General features: G+C 38.1%; 1 protein-coding gene across 2 annotated transcripts in view; it reads left to right on the top strand.

The window, feature by feature from the left end:
• Positions 1-1,285: 1,285 nt before the first annotated feature.
• Positions 1,286-15,899, top strand: part of IQCB1 (IQ motif containing B1) — a 76,152-nt gene continuing 61,538 nt past the window's right edge. Inside the window, exons 1-5 of one of the 2 annotated variants that reach the window (XM_011950833.1) lie at positions 1,286-1,398; positions 1,885-1,975; positions 7,403-7,514; positions 7,743-7,905; positions 10,143-10,272. In XM_011950833.1, coding sequence (XP_011806223.1) covers positions 7,415-7,514; positions 7,743-7,905; positions 10,143-10,272 — 393 coding nt within the window. In that variant the 5' untranslated portion in view covers positions 1,286-1,398; positions 1,885-1,975; positions 7,403-7,414. The remainder of the gene's footprint in view (positions 1,399-1,884; positions 1,976-7,402; positions 7,515-7,742; positions 7,906-10,142; positions 10,273-15,899) is intronic. The other variant, XM_011950832.1, reaches the window with a different exon arrangement.

Genomic DNA, 15,899 nt, shown 5'->3' on the forward strand with positions numbered 1-15,899 from the left:
ATAAAGGTCTCTAAACAACCCGAGGGCAGAATGACTGAGAAAGGCGGAATGATGAAATATTAAGGAAGGGCAAGGCTGAGGAAAGGAAGTGAAAAAATACTTACAATTTTACCACAGAAAAATGAGAGGTTATGATTCAGTGATCTCGAAGTTTCCTTCCCGCTCTACAATTCTATGACAGCTGTTATGCAAAAAACGAATATCTTACACATAAAAACTTGTGTGCTATGTTTTCCTTCCTGGAATCTATGTCGTCCAACTGTTAAAGCAACAAAAGAGCTCCTTTTTCTGCTCCAACAACATAAAAGAGAATAATTTATTAAAACTAGTTCCAGAGGACATAAAGAAAACCAAAGGATAGAAATCATAGGGAGGTAAGCATCTTCCAAATAAAGAAATTAATAACACACCCTCGAATACTTTGATAATAAGTATTTGATAACTGAGTGAAATCTGGGGTCCAAAGAGATATATAGATCACTGGGGTGGTTGAGAATTTCTCCCTTTGCAAAGAACACACCAAATAAGAACCCTCATCTGCCAGAGGTGAGAAAAAGTGAAGAAAAGAGAGGATATTGCCGCATCAGCCTCAAAGCATTCAACTTCCCCGGCATTCGGTCCTTAGTCCTTTCCCATTTGTCACCTTATTATCTTCGTGTCCACCCTTACATCTTCCACCTGTCACGTCTGTCTCCACAGTCACCTCTACAGACTTTTTTCACACTTTCCCTTCCTGTCTGTTGGTCTCAACGCTCTGTCCAGGGTTTACCTACATTTGCTCTACTCGGATTCCTTCCACCGATCCCCTAAGACTCCGAGCAGGGTAGAGGATCGCGCTGCCTCCCCCACTCCCCGCCCCGTAGTCTCCAACAGTGTAAGGCGGACTGTGGGAACAAAACCCAGAGGAGTTTGTGGCTCTTCACCCCCATCCCGGGAGGCTCCCCCTCTATCCCCGGGCGGTCCTCACTCACAGCGCACAGTGTGGAAGGCGCAGCGCGGCTGCTTCTCGAAACTCTCCCCTAACTTGAGAACCCGCTCGCGACGGTCTAGACGTGAGAATCCCGCTGCGCTATTCATCATTACTCTCCTGCTCTGACTTTAACTCCGCCGCCGGTGCTCACTATCTGCCACCTCAGCCTGAAGCAGCTGCACTTGATCCCGCCAGCCGAGTCACCACAGACTCCACCCCGCGCCCGACGCGCACCGCCCCACCGGGAGCATCTCACGTTCTGATTGGCTTATTGGCAAAGGGCGCTCCGCCCCTTGACTGCGAGGCCCCTGGTCCCGCCTCCAGGCCCCTTCCCGCGTCGCGTCGCAGGCGTTCCCGGGAAGGCCGCGGCGCTGTGGTGTGGCGTGGGAGCCGGGTTCTTTTGTGGAAGAACGCGAAGCGAGGATGAGGTAACTTATCTGAGGTGGTGGCTGGGGAGGGAGAGGGCCCCAGGGTGCCTACCGGGAGGCCAGGACCCCAGGCTTCTGGACGAAGTCAGCCGGTGTGTAAGAGCTCTTAACGGGAGAATCGGCCTGCCCTCACGCCCACTCTGTAGAGATCTGGTGTGGAAACTGAGGCCTGGGGAGGTGCATTGTCCGGGCACAGGGCCTAGTGTGTTGTCCAAGGCCTGGTAGCGCGAAGTCCGGGTCTAGAATCTGGAGTAAAGGGGCCCCGCGGCCCCAGAATCTCGGTCCTTGGACTTGAAGCGACGCTGTTACCTCAGTAATCGTTTTCTGACCTTTTTGTATCAGAGGAAGTTTCTTGTGGTCTTAGGACTGGAGAAGGGGATGTGTAGTGGGGAGGAAAAAGAGGATTCGGAGATAGGAACTGCAGACATTTAGGATCAGCCGCAACAGGATCGCACTGAATATCCTTGTCATTTATTTTCCTCACAGTGATCCGTGGAGGCAGTAACAGGCGCGGCGAGGGAGAAGTGATTCCAGAAGAGTCAAGAGGCTGGGCCGGCCCCAGTGGCCTGGCAACAGGGTAGTAGCATTAAAATAGATAAATAATTGTCTTTTTGTGTCAAATTTCATGAATTTAATGTAAAGATGGGAGAGGTGTTGAATTATAAGGAGAAACACTCAAGAGAAAGTTTACGGATGGTTTCCATAACAGGTGGTTTTTCAGGGGAATTACGCAGTCCAACTGCACTCCCTCACCTTCTGCCTTAGTCACATTTGTCAATTGATTTTTGGGTAGGTGACTATGTCTCCTTCAACCTGTCTGTGTAAATCCTACCCTTTGAAGGTGTGCCAAAGCTGTTTCATATCGTAGTTAAATGCTTTAAGCCAGATGGTGGCTCCAGTTTGAACCCCTGCTTTATACTTAACAGTGTGACTTTGTGCCAGCTAATTACATTCTCCAGAGTTTAAGTATGCTCATTGTTCAAATTGGGGGAAAAATAATAGTACCCGTTCCTTAGAGTTGTTGGAATGATTAAATGAGTTAATACATGAAAGCAATTAGAACAATTCCTGGAGCATAATAAGAGGTCTCCAAATGGTTATTATTTAAGGTCCAGCTCTACACTTAATGTTACATTTTAAGACCATCTTGGTGGCTGCTTCCTCTTCTAAATAGAATCATTCTAGGAGGTAGGAATTGCTGTTTTGTTTACAGCAAGAAAAGTGGTTCAGAGAAGCCCAGTCATCTGACTTTATGGCCTGTATTCTTATCTGTGTCATCTATTTAGCATTTAACATGTATCTGATATTCTTAAGTATATTTTTTAAGATGTGTGTGTGTACACATGTACATATACATACTTTTCTTTCCCAACCAGAACAATAGCAGAGAGTATGTCTTGTGTGGAATCTTTGTGTCCCCTACATCTACCATACTGTTCTACACGTTTGTTGATGACAATAATGATTTAGTGATGTTTTATTATGGTAACCAGGAGGGCACAAATCGTTTTGAGCCTGTTTTACTTTAGAGAGGTTTCCAACCGTAAATCTGAGCTTTCTGTATTGTAACAAGAGAAAAACAGAAAGTCAGGAAATTGAGGCTCAGAATGCCTGAGGTTTGTGCATTTACTCATTCTTTCAACATGTATTTAGTAAATCCTACTACGTGCCAGGTACTAGTCTAGCCACTGGGAATATAGTTGTGAACCAAAGATATAAGAAAGCAGCCACCAAAGATGGTCTTAAATGTAGTATGATGGTAGAGCTGGGCTTTAATAATAACCATCTGGAGAACTCTTATGTGCCAGGAATTGTTCCAATTGCTTTCATGTATTAACTCATTTAATCATCTCTAAGGGATAGGTAGGTTGCCCTCATGAAGCTTACCTTCTGAGGTGAATTTTATCCAAACATATATTAAAATGAATTATGTTGTACTAGCTTAAGAATAGACAAACAGATTAAATTACTAGAAACTAAGTAGAGTCCAAAAAGATACCCTGTGTACGTGTATGTATATGTAGTGCATGAAAATGTGACATTTCAGATTGTTTTTGTTGTCTATTCATAACAGTTACCTTATGAATTTAGGACTGTTATGTGCATTTTTTAATCCATCAATAACTTTAACATTAAAAATTCAGATTCTTATGTGACACCATTCACAAAAATACCTTACTTTCGAAGATATGTAAGGAACAAAACCAAAAAAAATAGAGATTTGGAGAATGTTTTTTACCTCTTGGGTTAGAGAGGACCTTTCTAAACATGACACAAAAGACAGACGCCATAGAGGAAAAGATTGTTATATTTCAGTATGTAAAAATTGTAAAAATGGCTGGGCGCTGTGGCTCATGCCTGTAATCCCAGCACTTTGGGAGGCCAAAGTGGGCAGACCACTTGAGGTCAAGAGTTCAAGACCAGCCTGGCCAATATGGTGAAACCCCATCTCTACTAAAAATACAAAAATTAGCTGGGCACGAATGGCACATGCCTGTAATCCCAGCTACTCAGGAGGCTGAGGCATGACAATCACTTGAACCCGGAAGGTGGAGGATACAGTGAGCTGAGATTGCACCACTGCACTGCAGCCAGGGTAAACAGAGTGAGACTCTCTCAAAAAAAAAAAATTGTAAAATTATGGTAAAGACCCCATAGTCAAATTTAAAAAAAAATGACAACCAAGGAGAAAATGTTATAACCAATATAAAAGAGAAAAGATTCCTATCCATGTATGAAAAGCTTCTGCAAAAGAGTAAGACAAACCAATAGAAATATAGTCAAAGGATATGAATAGAAAATATATAAATAATGGCCAGTGAATGTGAAATGTGCCTGACCTCCCTAATAATCAAAGAAATACAAATTAAAACACAATCATACCAATTATCGTGTAATAGATTGGCAAAAATATAAAGGATAATGTGTATATTCATTGCAGTGTTGCTTGTAATAGCATACGGCTTGAGTATGCTTGTAATAGCGTACGGCTTGAGTAGAGGTGATGTTTAGATATATTTTGCTGCATTCTTAAAAAGGAAATGTAGCATAATGCAGCCATTTGGAAAGAATGAGATAACTATATGCACTCTCTTTGAAAGTTTTGTGATTACTATGTGCCAGGAGTTGCACTGGGCTTTCTTTAAAGTATTTTCAGCAAACCTGTCTTTTAATGATTTATATTGTACCTAATAAGAGATATATGAATGGAAAAACAGTTTTTGCTCTCACATCATGACAACACAAAAGACTTCTGTGACCAAATGTGTGGAGATTTCTCCCACCAACAAGCAAGCAATCAATTCTGCAACGGACGCAAGCTGGGTATCATCTAATTCAGTTCTGATACTGTCTACTTGGAGATAGGGTCAGATCCCTCAGGTTTAGGGCTTAGTCCCGCAAGAGTGGCCCCCACTTCTGATGCTAGTCGCGAGCCCTGGGTTTTACCTGTGCTTCTGACTAACCGGCTATATATGGGGAATCCTACCACCCCCTCCTTGGGGTGTATTAATTTGCTCGGGGAGCTCACATAACTGAGGGAAACATGTTTTCCAATTTATTATAAAGATATTACAGAGACCCTGGGCAACATGGAGAAACTCGGTCTCTACTAAAAATACAAAAAATCATCCTAGCGTCATGGCTTGCACCTATAGTCCTAGCTACTGGGACTGATGCTGAGGTGGGAGAATCACCTGAACCCGAGAAGTAAAGGCTGCAGTGAGCCATAATTCTACCACTGCCCTCCAGCCTGGGCAACAGGAGTGAGATCCTGTCTCATAAAAAAAAAAAGATATTAGGATACAAATAAAGAGATGCATACTGTGAAGTATGGGAAGGGGCACAGAGTTTCCATGTCCTCCCTGGGTGTGATATCCAGGAGGTTCCTCCAGGAACTTCCATATGTTCAGCTATCCAGAAGTTCTTTGTACCCCATCCTCTTGAGCCTTTTATGGAGATTTCATTGAATAGGCATGACTGAAGTGTGGACAATCATTTTGGAAATGTGATTGGACAAAAAAAGATATGATCTAATACTAATAGACTGAGTGGGGAGACCCAGCAAGGCCTGGCTGCTCAGATTCTTCTTGGCTTCTCTATGCAGCATTCCTTCCAGGATACAGGGCAAGACCCATTCTGAAACAGGGGTCTTATGAACTACAGCTAGACAAGATAGGTCAGAGAAAGGCAGGGATGATTAGAGTTCTGCTTTGGAGAGAAGGAGCAGGTGAAAGGAGGAGAGGAGAAAGTCAGAGATAGATTCTGTTTTCTGAGGCCTAAAGCACCCTAACATAACAATATTGTAACAAAGGCTATAGGAGTTATGAGCTAGGAACTGTGGACAAAAACATAGATATGTATGTGTATATATATACGTTTGGAAATGATCACAGGCTCTACTTCATAGCCCTGTTGTGAGGATTAGATAAGACAGTGTATAGTATATTAACACAGTGCTTAGCTTATATTAAACACTTGATACATGTTAGCTTTATTATAAATAAGGAAATACACTTTTATTATGTGAGGATATCTTTGAGCTTCAAATGCTTTAAAACTTTTTTTTAGAGACAGTTTTGCTTTGTTGACCAGGCTAGTCTTGAACACCTATTCTCAAGTGATTCTCCTGCCTTAAACTTTTTTACTTAGAGAAAGTTTTAGCAACAATTAGGATGTGGACCTTGTTTTTTAATGTTAGGAGAATTGATTTTATTCAATATACTATTTACTTATTTATTTATTATTATTATTATTATTTTGAGACAGAGTCTAGCTCTGTTGCTCAGGCTGGAGTGCAGTGATGTGATCTCTGGTCACTGCATCCTCCGCCTCCTAGGTTCAAGCTATCCTGCCTCAGCCTCCCGAGTAACTGGGATTACAGGCATGCACTACCATGCCCACCTGATTTTTGTATTCTTAATAGAGATGGGGTTTCACTATGTTGGCCAGGCTGGTCTTGAATTCCTGACCGTAAGTGATTCACCTGCCTTGACCTCCCAAAGTGCTGGGATTACAGGCGTGAGCCACTGCACCTGGCCTTATTCACTATACTATTTAGAAGCAATCATTGATTATCTTATATTTATGTAACATTTCTGAGCATTAGTGTGTTGAAAGTCAGTGCTTCACTAGGAGAGCTCACAGGACTCAGAACATAGTATACTTATACGGCTATGATTTATTACAGTGAAGGGAAATAAAGCAAAATCAGCAAAGGGAAAAAGCGTATTGGGTGAAATCCAGAGGAAATCAGGTACAAGCTTCTGAGTTCTCTCCCAGTGGAGTTACGTAGGATATGCTTAATTCCTCCAGCAGCCAGCTGTGACAACATGTTTGAAGCGTTGTCTGCTAGGGAAGCTCAACTAGACACTCAGTGATCAGAATTTTTATTGGAGGATGGCCACATAGGCACTCTTTATATAGGTACTCTTGGCTGGCATATACCAGAATTCTAAGACTCCTGGAAGGAAAGCAGGTATTCAGCATGAACCACATTATTTTTCATAAACAGTTTTAAGCACAGGGAGCCACTCTTATCAGAGAATGGTAGAAACCCTCCTGAAATCCAAGTTCTAGATGCTAGTCAAGGGCCAACCTTATAAGCACACCTTTGAAAGGATAGTAGTCTTAGGCCTGTCATGTTAGCTCTTTTTTGCAGTTTTTCTTGTATGATTAAAGGAAGTTAATTCCTATCCTAGAATTATTGTGCAGATTAGATAGAGAATGTGAAGCTCCTATCACAGTTCCTGACTCTTAGTGAGTGCACAATAAACAATACCTGCTATAGCTGTTACATGTGAGGTATAGGAATCTTGACCTCTTTTACACTGGTTAGAAAAAACAGTTTTCTATAAGGAAGAAATGAAAAAATCTATATTCTGCTTCTCAAATAAGGCAAGAAAAGCTGTTTTTATTTATATTGAAATTATATTTCAAACATTATTTAGGTAGTGAACATTTTACGGCTTTTTGACCTTTATTCTCTTGTTCTGTTAAAATATAGGTAATATGAGAAATGAAGCCAACAGGTACAGACCCAAGGATCTTATCTATAGCTGCTGAAGTTGCAAAAAGCCCTGAGCAGAATGTCCCTGTTATACTGTTGAAGTTAAAAGGTAAGAAAATCTTTTTGTGATTAGATAGCATTTTAAGTGAAAAATGGTTCCATCATTGGTACAATTTTAACATTTCTTTTAAATTTGTTCAGAGAAATCTTAACACTATAATAGAACAGTAATTTTTCCTTCTAATATATTTTTAGTGATTATTCAACATATAAAAATACAAATAGCTCCTGGGTGTATTAAGCAAAATTAAATATATCTTATTTCCTTTTGCCTTAGAAATAATAAACATCACACCTTTAGGAAGCTCAGAGTTGAAGAAAATCAAACAAGATATATATTGTTATGATCTCATTCAATATTGCCTCTTGGTCCTCAGTCAAGATTGTTCTCGAATCCAGGGTGGTTGGACTACAATTTCACAGCTTACACAGATATTAAGGTAAAATGAAGCAGTAAGTCAGCTTGTTCTTGAGGGATGTAGTAGTTGATTCTGATTTTCAACATTTGCTTTTTATTTATCTGCCTAACAAACATTGGCAACCTCCTGTTGTAGGTTTTGGTTGTACTTTTCCTTCATATTATATGTTGTTATTCATAATTTTACTTCAGATTGTTTGACTGTCTAAAATTTTCTCCACAAGCTTAATGAAGATGGTGATCATTTTTTTTCTCACCACTGAATTCCAAGTGCCTAATATACTCTTTATTGACTAAGGAATTTTTAAAGAAGTGAAGAAATTAAGGCACTGGCTCTGTACTTGAGAAACTTAAAATAGAGATTGGGTGACAGTCATGTAAGTATATGATACAAAGCAGAATGAAATCAGTGCTAAAATGAAAGTATGCAAGCAAGTACTATAGGAGAACCGATAAAGAAACATTCATTTCACTACATCAATTTAGCTATCAACTGTATATTTCATTAAGCAACCCAAATACTGTCAATAAAATTTAGAAGTAGAATTTCCTAATCTACTGCCATGCTAGAAATCAATAGAAGAGAAATAAACATTTTTTAACATTTTTTAAAAGGAGGTAGTAAAATAAACCAGATGTTCTTAGTGCCTAAGCTACTTCCTGATTAAGTAACTGAAAGGATGTATTTACTAACTGGATCCTAGCGTTCTTTTTTTGTTTCTCCTAAATAAGCCATTTGAGTTTAGTAAACTATTCCTACTGGAAGGGTTTGTCTTGGATGCTAGATTTCTAAGCTGCTTAATCCTACTGTGTTACTTGGTAAAGGCCAAATTTAAAGTATACAGTTACAAAGAACAGTTAAAAAAATGTATATAATGTTCTTTTTCATACCTTAATTTTCAGGATTGATTTTCTTAAGTAAATAAAGACTTATGTTTTTGTTTGATTAGATATGCTAGTTTATGGTGATACTGATTAAGCCAGGCTCATGGGTAGAATTCAAGACTTAAGAAATTCCCATGTTTGTGAATGCACAAACATAATTTCACTTGTTAATCCTTTCAGTCAAAATAGATACTCTTAAGTAATTAACTTTAGGAACCAAAGAGAAAAGAAAAGCTGATACATGTAAGCATTAGCCCATTAACTTTAGGAACCCAGGTGCAAATAAACAAACAAACAAAAATGATACATGTAAATGTTAGCCACTTAGATTTTTTTTTTAACTTTTATTTTAGGTTCAGGGGTACATGTGGAGGTTTGTTTTATAAGTAAATTGCATACTCAGTGTTTGTTCTCACTTATAAGTGAGAATATGCAGTGTTTGGCTTTCTGTTTCTGTGTTAGTTCACTTAAGTTAATGGCCTTCAGCTCCATCCATGTTGCTGCAAAGGACATGATGTTGTTCTTTTTTATGGCTACATAGTATTACATGGTGTATATGTACCACCCCAAAGAAATATGCCATTTTCTTTATCCAGTCTGCCATTGATTACTTAGATTTTTAACATGCTGAATACATAGTTGTTATTGCTTATTAGTGTCCATGCATTTTGTTGAAAAGACTCAAACAGCAGTTTTTGTTCATTAGAGAACACACATAGAGAACATTCTTGAGTTTGAGGCTGTTTTGAATGTTAGTTTATAGAAAAACCTTTTGTTATTGAGATTTCTGACATGTTAAGTGACTTTCTCTCCTTTAATGTATATTGTAAGGTGTTCCTACTAGAGTTAGGTTTTGCTGTTTGTCCCTCTGATATAAGGAATATGCAAGTGAATATTTTGCAAAAAGTAGATCTATTGGAAGGTAAAATTGGTATGAAATTAGTGTTTGGTTTGCTTATGTATCCCTTACAAACAAATCCTACCTGGGCATTTTTCAGCTATTGGATGTCTAAAATGTATTAGTTAACACAAATGCCTTTCATAAATTAAACTCTCAAGGTATCCTATAGCTTTGAGAATGATTATAGCCAATTCACCAAAAACTTAGCTTCTCTTTATTGTGAGCCATGTGCCTTTTATTTCCTGACTGAGCTGATGTGTAGGTTTTTAGGATATATAAATCCCAGACCTAAGTACCTGCATGGTCCATACCACTGTTTACTTTTCTAGAAAGTTGTTAATTTTTCGACAAAAATTCTTTATTGGCTTGGCAACAAAAGCATACTAAAAATTCTCAATAAGGCACAGTGTCTCTAGAAGCTTGAGCATTCTATGTAAACTTCTAATTAACACAAACTTACGCTCTTATTTCAGCCATTGCTGTGTGGGCTTGGAGCCAGGAGAAGATGCAGAGGAATTTTACAATGAATTGCTTCCATCAGCTGCAGAAAATTTTCTATTTTTGGGTAGACAATTACAAACATGTTTTATCAATGCAGTTAAGGTATGTGTTTATTCCGTGTTTTGTAGCTAAATCAGTTTAATTCTTGAGAAGCTGTTCTGTTATTTTTCAAATGTGCAATATTTGGCTGAAAGTACAATTGAAGTAGTGGATTTGAACATTTTTAAAGTTACAACCTTCCAAAAATCATCTCTATGTTGGAAAAATTTTTAATGAAGATGTTGGAAAAATTTTTAACGAAGCATGCCGATTGATTTTTCGAAGGATCCACCTTGCTACTTTACTTGTTGGGCAGCACCCATAGACAGTTATTTCCATAACATCTTTCTAAACATACTTTTTACTTAAATTAACAGTAGAGGAAAGTATGTTCTCTAGGGCTAGGGCTTTTCTGAGTAGCTCCAATAGTGAAGAATAAAGGTGAACTTCCTATTTGATCTCTCATATCTTCTCCAATCAAAATATTCAACCCAAACATAGGGGTCTTTTCAAGTATTTCTTGATTGCATTATGCTAGATGCTATACATATGCTGTTTTTTGACCCGGGGATTTAGAAGTGTATTGCTTAATTTCCAAATATTTGAAGATCTACTAGATACTTGTTATCAATTTCTAATTTAATTATGTTTTGGTCAGATAACATTCTCTATACCATTTCAATCCTTTGGAATTTCTTCAGACTTGTTTTATGGCCCTCCCCATATGTTTTATCTTTGTGAATATTCTATTAAAATAAACTTTTGTGGGCCGAGCGCAGTGGCTCACGCCTGTAATCCCAGCAGTTTGGGAGGCCAAGGTGGGCGGATCTCCTAAGGTCGGGAGTTTGAGATCAGCCTGACCCACATGGAGAAACCCTGGCTCTACTAAAAATACAAAATTAGCCAGGCGTGGTGGCGCATAACTATAATCCCAGCTACTTGGGAGGCTGAGGCAGGAGGATCACTTGAACCCAGGAGGTGGAGGTTGCAGCGAGCCAAGATTGTGCCATTGCACTCCCCTTGGGCAACGAGAGCAAAACTCCATCTGAAAAAAAAAAAAAAAAAAAAAGAGAAAGAAACCTTTGCTTTGCACAGTTCCATCTTAACTGAAACTTGTTCATATCAGAACCATGCAAAGGTTTTAATATGCACAAGTTTTATTTAATATGGTGCCATGCAAAAGCTAGGATTACTTGTATACCCAAATGTGAACTCTGCAGTTGTGTGTAATGTTCTATAAACATTAATTAGGTCAATTTGGTTAGTAGAGTTGTTGAAGTCTTCTAAATTCTCTTTTTTTTTCTTGTCTGCATTTCTACTTTTTAGTGAGCAAGGGTATTAAAATTTCCAACTATGATTGTGGATTTGTCTAATTTTGTCTTTAGTTCCATATGGTTTTGCTTCATGTATTACCAAACTCTGTGATTAGATACATACACATTTAGGAATATTATATCTTCTGGATGAATGAAAGCTATTATCATTGTGAAATGGTTTTTTTTTTTTTCTTTTTTTAACCTTACTCATGGACTCAGGTCACATGAAATGATCTTCTTTATCTCTGGTAATACACCTTATCTTGAAGTCTACTTTGTTTATTATTACGAATATTGCCACTCCAGTTTTCTTATAATTAGTGTTTACGTGATACACTTTCTGCAGTTTCACCTTTTATGGTTTCAGTTACCCATGGCCAATAGTGGTTCAAAAATATTAAATGGAGGATTCCAGAAATAAACAGTTAAATTTTAAATGGCATGCTGCTCTGCATAGCATGATGAAATCTCACAGTGTCCTTCCCGGGATGTGAAGCACCCCATGACCAGTGTATCAGCACCGTATAGGCTACCTGCCGGTTGGTCACTTAGTAACCGTTCTCAGTTTTCAGATTAAAAAAATATATATATATAGGGTTCAGTACTATCCACACTTCCAGGCATCCCCTGGGGGTCTTGGAACATGTCTTCCATGGATAAAGAGGAGACTATTATACATCATTTCTCAACCCTTTACTTTTTAATCTCCGTCTTATACTTAAAGTGAGTCTATTTTAAATAGCATATTGTCAGGTCTTGCTTTTTCGTCTAGTCTGACAAGCTGTTGTTTTAAATGGTATCATTTACTTGCATTTAATCTAATTTGTGGTATGGTTGGGTTTAATTCTACCATTATGCTATCTTTAAAAAATTTGTTCCCACTTTCCATCTTTTGTACTGTTTTGTCATATATTTTACTTTTACATATATTATAAAATCCACCATGTGTTATTTTTACTTTAAATAGTGTATTGACTTTTCAATAATTTAAAGAAATGAAAGAAAAATGATTTTTTTATCTACTATGTCTGGTTGTCTTTATTCCTTTAAACAGATCTGAATTTTCATTTGGTATCATTTCCTTTAAGCCTGACAGCCTCCTTTAGCATATCTTTTGCACAGTAGAACAGTGCAATTCCGCTAGTAATGAAATCTCTCAGCTTTTTGGTTATCTGAAAATGTCTTCATGATGCCTTCATTTCTGAGGAATATTTCTGTTGCATGTGTATAATTCTACTTCATCAATTTTTCCCCCTTTTTGCACTTTAAAGATTTTTTTCCCATTGTCTTTGGCATCTTTTGTTTCTGATGTAAATTCAGCCTTCATTCTTGTCGTCATTCTCCTATACATATTGCACATTTTTATCTTTGGCTTCTTTAAGATGTTCTCTTTGTTTGGTTTATTTTGTTTTATCTTCTGTAATTTTACTCTGATTAACCTTATTGTAGATTTCCTGATGTCTATCTTGCTTGGAGATCCTGAGCTTCATGTATCTGAGTTATTGTATTCATATTAAGAAAATTTTCAGCTAATATTTTTTCAAATACTTTTTTTGTCCTATTCTCTCTACCTTCCCTCTGGGACTTCTGGTTATTGAGGCTGTCTTCATCCTTTTGTTGTTGTTGTTTACTTCAGTTTCGATAATTTCTATTGGTCCGTTTTCAAGTACACTGACCCTATCTTCTGCAGTGTCTAATGTGCTAATAATCCTACCTAGTGAATTTTTCATTTCATACATTGTATTGTTCTATGATTTTTATTTGCTTCTCTTATAGATTGTTTACCATACTTATTATAGTTGGTTTTAAGTTATTGTTTATAAATCCAATACCTGGATCATTTGAGAGTCTTTTAATACCTGTTTTTTCTCTTAATACTGGGTCAAATTTTTCTGCTTCTTCACATGTCTATTAATTTTTTGTTTTATAGTGGACACCGTGAATGACACATTATAGAAATTCATATCTTTCTCTGAAGACTTGAGAGTAGTTAAATTCTGGCAGGTCAATTATTCCTGTGGAGTTTTGGTTTTAGCCTTTCTATGGAGAGGTTTATTTCAGTTTTGCTGTTAGAGTATTGCCCTTAGTCCTGGTTCACAGTCCTTATACCTAAGGTGGGATCCTTCTGTGGTTTAAATGGAAAGCCCACCATGTTAACCCAGACCATCTGACCTGGAAGAACCTAGACTCCAAACTCTGTATACCCAGCACTAGGCAAATGATGAAATTGCTGGTAATTGCTGCAACTTCTTATTTGAACTCTTTTCACTGTGTTAATAAACACACACTGGGAAAAGCCAGGCATATTAGTTGGGTTTCTCCAGAAAAACAGAACCAATAGAAGATATATGGAGAGAGAGAAAGAAAGAGAAAGTGCTTGATTATAAGGAATTGGCAATTATGGAGGCTAACAAGTCCTGAGATTTGCAGTTGGTAAGCTGGAGACCCAGGAGAGCTGATGGCCTAGTCTGAGTTAAAAGGCCTTAGAATCTGGAGAACTGATAGCATAGTGCCAGTCCAAATGCCAGCAGGCTCAAGATCCATGAAGAAGTAGTGTTTCAGTTTGACTCTAAAGTCAGGAAAAAATGATGTCCCAACTCAAAGGCAGTCAGGCAAGAGGAATTTCCCTTTATGTGGGAGAGGTTCAATCTTTTGTTCTACTCAAGCCTTCAACTGATTGTATGAGGCTCACCCACATTAAGGAAAGCAATCTGCTTTACTCAGACTAAAAATTTAAATGTTAAACTCATCTAAAAATACCCTTACAGAAACACCCAGAATAGTGTTTGACAAGCACACAAGATAAATTTTGATTTCAGTCAGTGCATTTTATTTCAGGGTCGTGTCTGTGTGCCTTTGCTTGCTATCCAAAACCTTCAAACAATTGCTTTTTATATTTTTTCCCGAGTTTATACATTTTGTCAGCAAAGCATGGGTCAACAAACTATGGCCTGTTGGCTAAATCCAGCTTATTTTTTTAAATTAAATTGTGTTAGAACACAGCTATACCTATTTGTTTATATTATCCATGACTACTTTCACTATAGCTTTAGAGTTCAGTAGTTTCTAGAGACTGTAATGCCTAAAATATTTTCTGGCCCATAACTAACAGGAAAGTAAGCTCTATAAAGAATAAGAGCAGGGGACAACCAATGTGAACAAGAGTGATTCGAAAAAACTGTGGGGCCAATGGTACCTGGTCTCTCTATCTCTAAAGCATGGGTGAGATTTGGAAATATGAGGGCATTATAGGCAAGGGAAATGGACAAGACTAGAAAAGAGGAATAAGTATGGCATCTTTGAGTCCCAGAGCAGATACCTACCAGAGTTAGAGTATTCTCATTCAGAAAGATTGAAGGCCAGATGTGGTGGCTCACGCCTGTATAATCCCAGCACTTTGGGAGGCTGAGATTATAGGATCACTTTACCCCAGGAGCTCAAGACCAACCTGGGCTACACAGAAAGACCTAGCCAAGTGTGGTGGCACATACCTGTCTTCCTAGCTACTCAGGAGGCTAGGGCAGGAGGATTGCTTGAGCCCAGAAGCTCAAGCATGTCTGTAGTGAGCTATGGTCATGTCACTGCATCCCAGCTTTGGCAACAGAGAAAGATCTTCTCTTTTAAAAAAAAAAAAAGGAAAAAGCAGAAAAAGAGTTTGAACTTGATTCTACAACAGTGAAGACACTTTTTTTTTCTATTACATTTTATTCTATTTTTAAAAATATTCTCAGTTTTGAGTTCTTTTTTTTTATTTTCATTAACTTTTTTTTTCATTTTTTTAACTTTTATTTTAGGTTTGGGGGTACATGTGAAGGTTTGTTACATAGGTAAACACATGTTGTGGGAGTTTGTTGCACGTATTATTTCATCACCCATGTATTAAACCCAGTACCCAATAGTTATCTTTTCTGTTCCTCTCCCTCCTTTCACCCTCCCCGCTAAAGTAGACCCCAGTGTCTGTTGTTTCCTTCTTTGTGTTCGTAAGTTCTTATCATTTAGCTCCCACTTAAAAGTCAGAACATGCAGTATTTGTTTTTCTGTTTCTGTGTTAATTTGCTGAGAATAATAACCTCCAGCTGCATCCATGTTCCTGCAAAAGACATGATCCTGTTCTTTTTAATGGCTGCATAGCATTCCATGGCATATTGGTACCACATTTTCTTTTTTTTTTTTAATTTTTTTTATTACTATATTTTAAGTTCTAGGGTACGTGTGCACAATGTGCAGGTTTGTTACATATGTATATATGTGCCATGTTGGTGTGCTGTACCCATTAACTCGTCATTTACATTAGGTATATCTCCTAATGCTATCCCTCCCCCCTGTCCCTTCCCCACAATAGGCCCCGGTGTGTGATGTTCCCCTTCCTGTATC

This window comes from Colobus angolensis, unplaced genomic scaffold, assembly GCF_000951035.1.
Source record: "Colobus angolensis palliatus isolate OR3802 unplaced genomic scaffold, Cang.pa_1.0 Scaffold31, whole genome shotgun sequence".
NCBI lineage: Eukaryota > Metazoa > Chordata > Mammalia > Primates > Cercopithecidae > Colobus > Colobus angolensis.